Source organism: Notolepis coatsorum (assembly GCF_963971535.1).
Source record: "Notolepis coatsorum genome assembly, chromosome: 5".
In the NCBI taxonomy this organism is placed as follows: domain Eukaryota; kingdom Metazoa; phylum Chordata; class Actinopteri; order Aulopiformes; family Paralepididae; genus Notolepis; species Notolepis coatsorum.
This window is the reverse complement of record NC_140169.1, coordinates 168,835,971-168,850,288: the sequence shown is the minus strand read 5'-3', so window position 1 is coordinate 168,850,288 and position 14,318 is coordinate 168,835,971. Positions and strand designations below refer to the sequence as shown.

General features: G+C 41.5%; 1 protein-coding gene across 1 annotated transcript in view; it reads right to left on the bottom strand.

The window, feature by feature from the left end:
• Nucleotides 1-14,318, bottom strand: part of lrp1bb (low density lipoprotein receptor-related protein 1Bb) — a gene marked incomplete at its 5' end in the record, with an annotated part of 1,188,884 nt that overhangs the window by 877,674 nt on the left and 296,892 nt on the right. The window contains 2 exon segments of the mRNA XM_084314368.1: nucleotides 4,595-4,723; nucleotides 9,729-9,848. Coding sequence (XP_084170494.1) covers nucleotides 4,595-4,723; nucleotides 9,729-9,848 — 249 coding nt within the window.

Here is a 14,318-nt window from a genome sequence, read left to right as displayed (position 1 = left end):
CCTTAGAGGTAAAGGGAAATATGTCAGGCGAGAAAGTTGAGGAGTGTCACAGATTATGTGGTGAAAAAGCTGCATCCCTTATATCAGTGGTTCTCAAACTGTGGTACGCGTACCACTAGTGGTACTTGGTGGTACTGCTGGTGGTACTTGAAAACATTTACAAAAAAGCAAAAAAACAAATAATAATAATTAATTTAATAATTTTTTTCAGTCAGGCCACTGAACTTAGAAGCAGGCCAGGCCAGTGTTTCTGGTTGCGGCGGCGCGATAGTTAAATAACCTAAGTGGGGAACAACCAGGAGATCACTGTGACAGAGAGTAATGCAGTCTAAACAGTCATACATCTTTAATTCAACTTCAGCCCTGATCATAACCATTTTTATTTTTTTTGTAATGTCAGATAAAAAATGAAATACTCCCACTTTTCTGAAAAGAGTTGGTGTTAAATCTGACATTACAAAAAATCCATCAAAATCTGTGTTGCTGCTAACCATTGACACATGCCTAGCCTGTAATAATCCCCCCCAGAAAAATGTACTTTGCATTTGATATATTGAATTTTTTTACTTTTTGTGTTTTTTTTAACAATAATTTGTGATGCCATCACACAAACGGGCATTTAAAGGGTAAACATTCAAAAATGTATTGAATATGTGTTTTATTTTCTTTTTTACAATAATTTGTGATGCCCATCACAAACACTGGCATTTAAATGGTAAAAATTCAAAAATGCCTGCACCAGAATGCAGGAAATTAAGTTTTTGTAACAAAATGTGTGTGTGTGTGTGTGTGTGTGTGTGTGTGTGTGTGTGTGTGTGTGTGTGTGTGTGTGTGTGTGTGTGTGTGTGTGTGTGTGTGTGTGTGTGTGTGTGTGTGTGTGTGTGTGTGTGTGTGTGAGAGAGAGAGAATGACGGACAATTGCTTGCTGTGTGAGAGAGAGAGAGATAGAGAGAGAATTAAGTACATTTGCTGAAATACAGTTGTTCTTAATTTTCTCACTTGCTATGTGAGAATGTTAGTTATTATGTTCTCAATGGTCCTTGCATTGTATGAGTTGTGTAGAAGCGTTTGCTAGTTCTAGTGCTATCCCTTTGTACATTGTGGCTGTGTCTGACAAAAGTTAACAATAAATAATGGTATTAGGAATACATTTGCCTCCTGCGTGAACTGTGCATAGCTGAATAGACTGTATTTTAACGATGGTCATATGGTGGTACTTGGAGAGCCAGCTACGTTCTCAGGTGGTACTTGGTGTAAAAAGTTTGAGAACCACTGCCTTAGATGTTGAAGCAAAATTTTTTTGTATCCACTTTTTCTCCTCATTTTCTATTTTTCTCCCATCCCAATTCCACTGTGCCAATTGTTCCCTCCCCTCCGATACACGAGGAGGCAGCCTGTCACATCTTTTCACCTGCCAGCGAGGACTCTTATTGGCGAGGTGTAACGTGTGGGAGGCTCACACTACCCCCGCCATTTCCTGTCTCTGCTGTGCAGGCGTCCAGATTACCACCCATCGACTTCCACCCGCTAACTCTGCCAATTGAGTTAGTATGACGGCTGGCCTAAGCCGGAGGCAACGCCGACAGCCGGAGTCTAACCCGGTGTCTCTTGCGTTGATGACGAGCGCAATGTCCGTTGCGCCACCCAGCCGCCCTTTGAGGTAACATTTAAAAATAATTCATTTATTTTATAAAGTGCTTCTCAATAACCAGAAGTCGCTGACAGAAACAAAGAAACAAAGAAACATAGAACCACAGGGAAACAGGGAACAATATGAAGGCTCAGGAACATAGAGCTACAGTAACAGACAACAACAAAAATACAGGAGCCAGTACGGGAGGGGAGGCAGAGAGGGTAGGGGAGGGGAAAAGGGGGGTGACATGTTGGAGGAGGGTGGTTATGGGTAGGGAAGGTTAAATGCTAGGGAGAACAGGTAGGTTTTGAGACAGTAATGTTAGCTAAGCTAGCTAGCTAGCTACCCACCACCCTGACCTACACTGACAGTAATGTTATATGTTAAGGTGTGTTGCAGTTGTAGTAACGTATAGTCCATTTAAAAATAATGGATTTATTAGTGAATCATTAATAACAGAAACCAAATTAAACTGTATGCAATAATCTAGAGGTTAAATTTCTATGAAGTCAATTGTGAATATGAATATGACTTCTGTGAAGGTTTAACCTCTTAAGCCCGATCGGCCCGGTACCGGTAGGCCTACGAGATTTATTTCATAAATAGATCAATACAGTCCGTGATGTTGTGTTTTTTTTTCAAATCTAGCCAAGGGTAAAGACCCTAACCCTATCAAAACAGCAGTCAAAGTGTACTAGCACTACGTTTGTTTAGCAATGATTTGAAAGTGTTATTAGCTAAATATGAGCTTATAAATATCTCTGCGCATTGCATCAGAAACTGGATGATTTAGACGCAAGGACATGATGGCATCGTGAAATCATTGTAGTCCTAAAAAAGAGGAGACCCAGGGCTTTCAATGGGATGTTGAAATTCGATAAAACTACACTACCCAGCTCACACCAGCCGCAGTCAAAGCTGCAGCCGCTTGACATGAAAACATTTCTGTGAACGAAAAAAACTCTGAGCTATGGACATTATACAAAAGTAACTGTAAAAGTATAAAGTATTTCATGTTAATCAGCCAAACAAGAAAATATTAAGATTAAGATCAAATCCTTCCCCAAAATATACAATTTGCCATTTCATTTTAAAACTTTGAATCTGACACTGAACACGGGCGATTTCCATAGCCCGCTTCCTCCTTCGTTTGGACTGTGAGAGTACTCTCTGAAATTTATATTCATGAGCTTTTACAACTAATGATAACCCCGTAGTTATCCCTGTACTGCAATCCCTCTCTGCTAAATTCATATTAATGTGTGTGAGCATTGGGTTCAGTTAAGTTTATGGGTAATCATATTCAGTTTATTCCTGGTAGGACACCAGTCACATTGATTAAAAGCAGCAACACCAGCGCTCTCCCCAGCTAGGTGTGTGCTTTGCCTCCAGCTATTTTCAACCCATATGTGCCATAGCTAAAGCCACCCCCCTCCACATACACACACACACACACACACACACACACACACACACACACACACACACACACACACACACACACACACACACACACACACACACACACACACACACACACACACACACACACACACACACACACACACACACACACACACACACACACACACACACACACACACAAATATGTTCAAGGGACAACCGATATCCACACCTCACAAGGTTAAACTTGTTTACTAAGGTAATAGCAGACCACCGTAACACAAACACTATCGGTTTTGTCTTTACTTCTAAAGTAGGCTACTTCAGTCGTCTGGAAAGATTAGTTACCAGGCGCGGGACATTAAACATAAATCAAGATGACGCTGGGCATTGTCTTCGCGCAAAATACTGCAGACCGATCCCACTTTATAAAAAAAGAATTTAAAAAAAGAATAAAACACTGACGCTCATTAATTTTTTCATTATCCCGGCCTGACCACATCTACCCGCTCCCATGTGGGTGATAGATGTGGTCATCGCCAAGCCACATTAATCTTCCTCCGTACCTAAAGCTGGTGAGAGGCAAGGAGAAGATACACTACGTACTGGTCTGAGCAAACAGCTCCCTGTTTATTAATAGAAATTAAGCGCATACTTGTATGCATATATATATATATATATATATATATATATATATATATATATATATATATATATATATATATATATATATATATATATATATATATATATATATATATATATATATATATATATTAGTGCTGTCAGGCGATTAAAAAAAATTAATCTAATTAATTACATGATTTGTAATTAATTAATCTAATTAATCGCATTTTAATCGCATAACCATTTTATGCCTGCTATTCTATAATCATATTTCAAATCGCATGTGTCCGGATGGCAGGATTCAGTACTGTATCTACAAAACCTTCTGTTTAATCATCTTCCATTTATTAATTTGCTTAGATTTTTCAGGTCTGGTCAATTTTATCATGGTGTTATTCACAGTCAAAGATAAAACATTTTTAATTGATATTCTCATTTGGTTCATTACAATTTACTCAAGCCAGTATTTCAGACACTGGGAATACATTCCCTGAGATCCATAGATGTCCCTAGAATCAGATACCAAGAACATGCAAATGGACCATTTAAAAAAGTCTGTAAATGTGTATTCTACATTCCTATGGAATTAATGAGATAACAAAATAAAAATAAAATACAATTATTGTAATTTTTTAATTAATTTTGAGTACATTTTCATAACGCGATAATTTGCTGTGTAATTAATTAATCTAATTAACGCGATAAACTGACCGCCCTAATATATATATGCATAATAATATAACGCATAATAATGCATAATATATATATGCATACATGCTTCATTTATATAAATCTTTATAATTAATAAATAATTTCTATTATTTTATTTCTATTAAGCATACATATATGTGCTTGTGTGTGTGTGTGTGTATATAGGCCTATATATATATATATATGCAGATGGTGTTGTAATTGGGCGTTGACTCTCACCTTGCTTGGCCTTGCAGGACGTCCTGTCAGCTTGCAGGGTGTACCCGTCCACGCAGCTGCATCTGTACGACCCGTAGGTGTTCATGCAGGTCTGGCTGCACGCGCCGTACGCCGCACATTCATCATGATCTTGATGCAGGAAAGGAGAGAGTCATTTGTAACAAATTAGGTGTGCTCAAAGATGACCCAAATACATAAAGTATACTTAATGTGGCCTCACTCTACTTGGCTCAGATATAATTACTTTCTATATCCAACGCAACTCAGTTGGAAACTCCTCCAGCCAGAATCCCTAACAGCACAAACGGCTACATGGGGCCGTAATGATTTAATAAAAAAAATTGCTGCTGTGTAAATATGGTCAAAAAAATGGCTGCTGTGTGAATATGGTCAATAGGCCAACACAAATGTGGCATGATGATTCATTCAGGAGTATTTGAACCCCTTGAGATGATGAGCCATATCATCCCAGAGAATACTTTTTTGATTCATTATCATAAAGTTATAGTTTTTGCTACTGGAAATTAGTTCTTAGACTCATCTTTAAGGCAATTACAATTGTATATGTTCATTAAGATTTAAAAAAAAAACACGATTGACGTGCGTGATCACATGGCTTTATTTAGAACGTTTGGTTTGTTTGTTTGGCAATGTGAAACACAACCAATAAAAATAACAACAAAAAAGTAGCTCACTGTTTTTTTTTTTTTTTGCATTTCTACAGCTTATATTGGTCACGCAGGACCGACAGAGGAGAGGGCGAACGGGAGGAGATGTGGGGAAGACATGCAGAAAATGTCACCGGGAGCGAGAGGCGAACCCAGGACGGCCACGTACAGTAGGTGTGCGAGGCACTATGCTGTGCGCCATGAGGGCGCCCAAAGTACTGTAGCTCACTTTTGATTGAGACTACAGAACTGAAAGTGACTTAAAACAGACTACGGTTATTTGTCTGACGCCTGCAATTGAATAAATGCAATAAAACCTGACAGCAAGGTATTCGTTCACTGCATTACATTTATAAATGAATTTGTCGATTTGGACATTATTGTAACAAAAATGTATTGTTTAAAGGGAAATACAACATGACAAAAAAGCACACATACAGTATGTACTCATGTACTCACAGAGAACGTGCTTCAAAGTAATCTTGTCTGGCAGCTCGCGGAGCGTGAAATTACAGCGACATTACAACTTAAAATACGCTATTAAATAATAGGCAGAGTATCTTCTGGAAGAAATTGTTACTGTTAATTTTCCAGTGTCCATTGATTTAGTGTCAGTTTACCACCAAAGGGAAGTCGCAGGCAGGTTTTAGTGCACGGTCGCGGCTTGACATCACATTTCCTGACTAAAAATATTGCAAACAACATCACCATTAGGGATGTCCGATATTATCGGCCGATATTGGCATTAAAATGTAATATCGGAAAATATCGGTTTAAAAATATATATATATATATATATATATATATATATATATATTTTTTTTTTTAACATTTATTTAAGCTTTATTTACCCAGGCAAGCAAGTAAGAACACATTCTAATTTTATTTATTGTCAAAAGTATGCATAATGTTGTGTTAATTCCACAACAAGAGATATGTAATATTAATTACCTGAAATTATTCAGTTTTTGGGGGGGGGGGGGGGGGGGGGAACCCTGCATATATCGGTATCGGTTGATATCGGTATCGCAAATTAAGAGTTGGACAATATCGGTATACCGGTAAAAAAGCAAATATCGAACATCCCTAATCACCATTGCTACTCTCACTCATTCAAACATGACGTCTGAATCTGACTTGTAAACAAAAAGTAAATTGGTCAAATTGATGAGAGCACCACTCAGAGAGTAAGCTCTCAGCTCAATTCAATGCGGCTACAGGAAAACGGGCAAACTCAGAAATGTAAGTTAAACCAGTCCTAGTTTACGCACATGTTCTCTTCCTCAGCATGTTATGGAATCAATATTATTAAGTTTTGATTTAGCTGTTATTCTGTGCTTCATTCACTTCTGCCTGGCGAGATTTGGGTGATGACACTCTCCCTCTCTCCCCACAAGGATTTGAAGCGCATTATCGGTGATGAGGCATGAGTACAGTGCAGGTATGAGTACAGTGCAGGCATGAGTACAGTACAGTATGAGTACAGTGCAGGTATGAGTACAGTGCATGCATGAGTACAGTATGAGTACAGTATGAGTACAGTGTATGCATGAATACAGTATGAGTACAGTATGTGTACAATGCAGGCATGAGTACAGTGCATACATGAGTACAGTGCAGTATGAGTACAGTGCAGGTATGAGTACAGTGCATGCATGAGTACAGTATGAGTACAGTATGAGTACAGTGCAGGCATGAATACAGTATGAGTACAGTGTGGGTACAGTGCAGGCATGAGTACAGTACAGTATGAGTACAGTGCAAACATGAACACATTATGAGTACAGTACAGTATGAGTACAGTACATGGATGATTACAGTATGAGTACAGTGTATGCATGAGTACAGTACAGACATGAGCACAGTATGAGTACAGTGCAGTGTGAGTACAGTATGAGTACAGTTCAGGCATGAGTACAGTGCATGCATGAGTACAGTACAATATGAGTACAGTATGATTACAGTATATGCATGAGTACAGTACAGGCATGAGTACAGTATGAGTACAGTGCAGGCATGATTACATTACATGCATGAGTACAGTGCAGGCATGAGTACAGTGCAGACAGTGCATGCATGAGTACAGTACATGCATGCGTACAGTGCATGCATGAGTACAGTACAGGCATGAGTACAGTGCAGGCATGAGTACAGTGCAGGCATGAGTACAGTACATGCATGAGTACAGTGCAGGCATGAGTACAGTGCATGCATGAGTACAGTGCAGGCATGAGTACAGTGCAGGCATGAGTACAGTGCAGGCATGAGTACAGTGCAGGCATGAGTACAGTGCATGCATGAGTACAGTGCAGGCATGAGTACAGTGCAGGCATGAGTACAGTGCAGGCATGAGTACAGTGCAGGCATGAGTACAGTGCATGCATGAGTACAGTGCAGGCATGAGTACAGTGCAGGCATGAGTACAGTGCAAGCATGAGTACAGTGCAGGCATGAGTACAGTGCAGGCATGAGTACAGCGCAGGCATGAGTACAGTGCAGGCATGAGTACAGTGCAGGCTTTATTTGTTCCCAACGTGTTTGTAGTCCCGCTAAATAATATACATTTAAAAAATGGCGGTTGTTCCTCATTAACTTAAGTGCATCACAGTGCATCAAGTATTCACTAACCCCCCCACAGCGTAATCCCGCCCGTCACAAACGGGATTGTTTGCAATTCAATTGACCTATCAGGCAGATCGAACCATTGTAATTGGGAGGATCAACTGAAATGTAAACTTTACATTTACATTTAGCTGACAGCGTGTATCCAAAGGTCAATGTTGTGAATAACAACAAGGGCCAGTTTTTCCCCGCTCTCTCCTGTGAACACCTGTTTAAAAACATCTAATCTCAGGGCGGTAATGTGCTCCTTTATGTACGTAAGTGAGTTCCCGTCGTTGTGATTCTCTCCACATCCAGTTCAAGAGACGTGGCTATTGTGTTAATAAAACCCCTCTTCCTTCAGCAGAGCTACAACGGTTCTGCATGCCGTCCGCTTTAGCTGACATGACAGCGCTAGCGCCACCTCTGACCCAGAGTCTCTGTCGCCCGCCCCTGCTGTCAAAAAGCATGCTGATGTCTGTGGTCGAGAGAGAGAGAGAGAGAGAGAGAGAGAGAGAGAGAGAGAGAGAGAGAGAGAGAGAGAGAGAGAGAGAGAGAGAGAGGGTAGAAAGAGACAGAAAGAGAGAGTGAGGGAGGTGGAGATACAGACAGAGAGATAGATGAAGAAAGAGAAATAACAAGGTGTAACAAGACAGAACAGGGCTTTGGGACCCTGGCTGCAGACAGATGGTTCTCATTTCCAGCAGCCCAGTCCCCCCCCCACCCCACCCCCGCCCGCCTGTCCATGTGAGGACGTCTGGCCGAGGGTGAAGGGGGAAGACGCGGGGGGCCTCTCTCTCTTTCTCATTGCTCTGTGGGGCAGGAGCCAACATCCCCTCCTCCGCAATGCACCCTGTGTAACGGAGTTCAAAAGTGCGTTCATTCTCAGCACTCTATTATAACGGCGTTCAAAGATGTGCCATATTTCATAATGCATTTCAGCCGAAAACTCAGTTAAAACACTGTAAACAGGCTTAAAAATTATGCGTAAAAGCACCCGATCTGGCAACGCGCCTGTCAACCCCTGCTACGTCATCAGACTCCTCCTCACAACAAGCAGTGGAACAGACTAGAGGAATCTGCGCGCAGAAGCCAGAGCTGCAGCAGCACTCGCTCAGTCAGAGTCAGACTCTACCTCTAGACGTCGGCGTATGCATTTAAAAGAGTTTACAATTATTTATTATTACAAACTATTTGATAAACTTCTACTTTCAGCCCGGAAATGCATTCTGATAAACTGGATTAAGGATAAGCCTCCATTTTTACAAATGTGGTATAGAGAGATATTCGGTGTGCTGCTACCCCATGAAAGACACTGTGCAATGCATAGAGGCAACAACGCTTCCTTTCAGGAGGTGTGGGCCCCACTATTAGACTATTTTCCTGCTGAAATGTATCGGATCCTTCTAAAGGCCCAGTGCCCCATTGTATGGACAGACCTAGGATAGGAACAAATAAATATATGTATGTCTACATGTGAATGGGCTCGAGGCAAGTGCAATACTGTACAGTGCCTGTCTTGGTCTGCTTTCCTTTTTGCTTGTTTTTCTTTTTGTTTTGTTTTTGCTTGCTTATGGTGTGGATGATGGCATAGAGATGAACTGGAGGACCCCCTCCCTTGTCCCAATTTGTGTTTTTGTAATGTAAGTAACTGTACGTGAAAAACTATAATAAATAAAAAAAGAACTAAAAAGAACGAAATTAGTTCATTTTTGAAACCATGAACTTTAGTTCAACATTTTGAATTATGAACTATGAAGTGAACTAGTTCATTTAAAAAAATGTGAACTGTAAACTGAACTAGTTCATGTAGAAAGTGAACTTTCCCAACACTGCCTATGGCACTCGTCCCTCTCCTCTCGTACCTCTGCAACTCGTCCCGTCCTCGCCGACCTCGAAGCCATCGGCGCAGAAACAGAAGGTGCCGTTCCTTGTCATGACGCAGCCGTACCGACAGCGCAGTTCGTGGCAGGCTGACAGCAACTCTGGAAGAGAGAGAGAGAGAGAGGGAGGGGGGGAGAGAGAGAGAGAGAGAGAGAGAGAGAGAGAGAGAGAGAGAGAGAGAGAGAGAGAGAGAGAGAGAGAGAGGGACGTTGTTACGCATAGCATTCATAACGGGTGATTAGCGGAGCTGAATGAAGAGGAAGGGCTATATAATAACAGACCCACCTCACCACCTCGAGACAAACCTGGGAGAACCGCAGGAGGAAAGAAGCCGGAACTGACCCGCTATTTGTTCTGTCGAAGGTAAATGGAAAGTAAAGCCAGTCGAATTGCCAAACGCCATGGTAACCATACCAAGCACCCCTATAGATGCAGCACCGACAATTCAAACCACTTCTGCTGCTGTTCTGCTGCTCCTCTGCCACTATAGAACTAGCACTCAGGTGTTATATTTCTGGGGCTGGTGGCTGGCTCCCAAAATTGAACAAAGGGATGGTACTTAACTTAAGTGCTCCCCCAGGGAGGGGGTCGGGGGCTACTGCCCTCAAACCCCCAAAATAATTTTTATATGGGCAGTCTGACTTGGGGTACTGCCCATATAATAGTGTTGCAATGCATGATAAGTAAACAGTGAAAAAAGCTAAGGAATCCGATAGAGATGGGGCGTTTGGGACGAATACAAATTTAAGATGAAAAAGTCTCCCCAGTGGGAGGCAGTGGAGGTGTGAAATCTGGCCCGGTCCAGAACAATAGGAGTCACAAAATCAGTTTGGAGTGGAGTGGTGGAGCAGCGGCAGAGTAGCAGCAGAGGTTCGATTAGTCAGTGCTGGCTCTGTATGTGGGTTCTATGCAGTGGTGCAGTGGCAAATTGACAGTAGGTCAAACGCTCCACGCGCGTGCGCGCGCATGTGCACGCGCGTGCGCGCGCACATGCACAGTTTTTTTGGCGCCGTTTTTTTTTTTTTTTTTTTTGCCTTGAAATAGAGAAGCTGAAAAAGGTAGCAGGATGTTGCCTATATTGTCAACAGATGTGGTTGAAAAACAAACAATGTTTTAAATGTATTGATACAATTTCTTTAATTGAATCAACTTAAACTAGAAAAGTAAATACAAACTAAATTAACAATGTAAGTTACATTGTTAATTTAGTTTGTATTTACTTTTAGTTTAAGTTAATTCAATTAAAGAAATTGTTTTACACACAAACACAAAAGCAAACTTAAAATAATCAGACAACTTGTGTTTACTTGGTTCTTTATTTTGAGAAGGGGAAAAAGTACACATCACTTTAATTTTTTCAATGTAATTTGTTTCACAACAGTGGTTTCAAAACAGTTTCAAGTTTCTTTAATAGTTGTCATACAGAAGTACAGAATACTTTTATACAAAATGCTTCTTACTGTTACGCTCCAGAGACTGTGCTAGACAAGATAAGTATGAAATAAAATAAAGTAGCATGTAAAAATAGAGGTCCCAGTGTTCAGTATAGACATACGTACAATGTTCGATGCAGACTAGAAGTAACTGAGTTACCATACAATCAGTCAAGCAAGCCCCCATCAAATGGTCCTGGGCCTATGATTTGGTTTTGCTATCCTCGTTCTCTTGTCCTCAGCTGAGCGATGGCCTCTCAGCCAAGTTGCAACATATGTTGTTGAATCCCAGAACTCTGGAGGTGGCCCGTTGATCTTAATGAACATCAAAGATGCTACCCGTGAAATCATTAACCGTGTGCGTGTTGGGGTGATAATTTGATTCATGGCACTGAATCCCCTTTCACATTCTGCAGTGCTACATGGAATTACTTTTGTGCAATTCAATAAAGGCCTAAGCTCATCGGGTATCATTTCTCCATTGCTCTCAATAAAGTCCCTGAATCCATCAATGCAAGTTAACATTCCATGGCAATGACAGACACAGCCCATCGTTCACACCAAACCTGATGAGGGGCAGGGATTCAATGTGAAACGCCCTACCCAAAGCTGTAAAGGAATGTGAATCACTATTCAAAAACACTCAAAACCCAGTTGTACAATACATGACCAAGTATGGCTTTGTCAGTATTCCAATGTACAGTGTGCCCCCCCCCCCCCCCCCCCCCCCCCAATGTACAGCCCCCCACCCACCCAACCTCTTCCAATGTACAGTTTCTACGTCAAATGTATATACACTCTTTTTCTGGACACTTTTTGTATCACAAACAGTACTGTATTTGCAAATCTGATATGTCATAAATGTATAGATGTAGCAGTACTGTCTATCTGTATGTCATGTATGTCATATATATGTTATGATGAATTGAAAATGGGGGACCCTGATGTAAACAAGACGATAGTCTTTCTCTGGTCTGCATCCCCTTAACAATTGTATGTATTGAGCTGTACTGTACTGTACCCATTCTGCAATCTGTTAATACACTTTTCAATCAATCAATCAATAATATTGTTCATAGCAGCTAGCCTATCTCAGACTGTTAGTTAAAGCTGTTGATAAAAAGTGCACTGACTTGTGTGCTGTTTGGGAACAGTTGACAATGTTTATGTAAAGACAGTAAGGGTTTTCATCAGCTCACCTGAATATGTGTTCTCAAGTTAGTATTGGACGTGTGGGACGTCGAGAGCAGCTTCGTTTTTGGTTGACACAATAAACACCTAAACACATATGTTTTAGGCGTTTTTTCAGTCAAACTCATAAACGTGTCCAGGTAGGGCCATGGAGATGCAGTGTTGTTATTGTTGTTGACATCATCTTCATCAATGCCATCAGTGGAAACATCAAATCCCTCTGCCATTATTTCGCGCTGACTGGTTCTGTTATTGTAAATTGCATGATCCATTCATTCTCATTCAGTGGTCTGCGTTTCGATTTTCACTTCCTGGTTTGCGGCCTGGAGTCCCGCCCTATCCTGCCTCTGATTGGCCTACCCGTAAAGTTTTGGCCTACCATACCCAATCGTGAGTCGTCACTCATATCTAAACAAACCAACCAATCATAGTGGGTTTTTTACGGGGAGTTTTTTTTTCTACTCGCAGATCTTCTAGTCTAGACTCTTTCTCCCGAAAGTAGCGTGTAACGTTTTTGTGTGCGTGACTGCGCGTACACGCGGGAACATATCCGTGCGCGATTGCGCGTACTTCAGCCTCAGTGACCGAGGTAAAACGCCGTTTTACCGCGGTTGACCAGCACTGCACCACTGGTTCTATGGCCTGTTGGAAGTCAGGAAACACGAGACATGCTATTTATCGTTGCAAAGCATCTGCATGAGATCCACTGATTCCTGCTGATTCTTCTATTCACTGTAAAGATGTACATACTACTGGGTAAAGGGCAGATCTATGGCTGTGGAAATGGATCCTGATTCATTATATGCCGGGTCTGTCTCAGTACATTAAATGTATGATGAATGAATGAAAGATGATGATTGATATATTCCCCACCACTGTGTAGCACCCAACATTCCTGCCTTTCCTAGAGACGGTCGCATTCTTCTCTTCCTCCTCCTCCTCAACTGCTCTCCGACTGCTTCCTGAAGCTCTGCCTTCGTGCCTACTTGCCTCTAGTCCACTCAGACGACTCAACTCAGTCTCTACTCAAACCTACTCGATATGGATCTTCTAAGCTGGTCACTTTGTGCTGTTGATCGCATATTTCCGTCGAGGAAGAAAAATGAGGCCGATCCTCTTTGCCCTCTGGGAACATTCCAATCTGGTTACACTATAGACTCGATCAACTCTAACCCTAACCCCCTAACCCTAACCCTAACCTGTCCAGTTCTGCGACTAGGGTGAAAGGTGTGACACTTGTTGTTCACACACTTTCAGTGCCAACGACGGGAAACTCGTTAGTTCATGCCAACCGGATATCTTAATTGTACATATATTTTCATTATGTCAAAAGATTATGATTTGAAACGCTCTAAAAAAAAGTTATTAATATAGGGTGCCTACAGGGGTCCTAATGTCCATTGTCATGCCATTCACGTCCATGTTAAAACGCTGTATTTTAATCTGCACTCATTCATAACATTTTTGATAGAATTATCAAATTAACTCTTTTTCCACAATGTGAGGGACGAACCAGTAGTGCTGGGATGCTGTTACCTAATTTCAACACACGGTGGCGCAATTGTCCTATGGCCCACTTTGCCAGCTAGTAAACCAGCAGGAGGCGGAGATTATGCTGGTATGCTGGCTGCAGAGCGAGAGAGCGATCAGCATGCGGCACCACTCCTCCACTCCTCCACCAGCCCTCTGATGGGTGCATGCTCTACGCTGAGCTCCCTGTATGCGGAAGAGCGCTGGTGGTTCAGCAGACAGCGCTCGTGTCTTCAGAATCTATCGGGAGAACGTGTACTGTACGCCCGCAGAGATAATAATGAATAATCAGTGCTTACTAACATTAGCGTCTCAGCTATTTCTGACCGAATTAGTCAATAATTTGTTTATATAATGGCAGTTTCGTATTCACAGGGACTTTGTGCAGTTTTCACATGCTGGAATATGGGGTCTAAA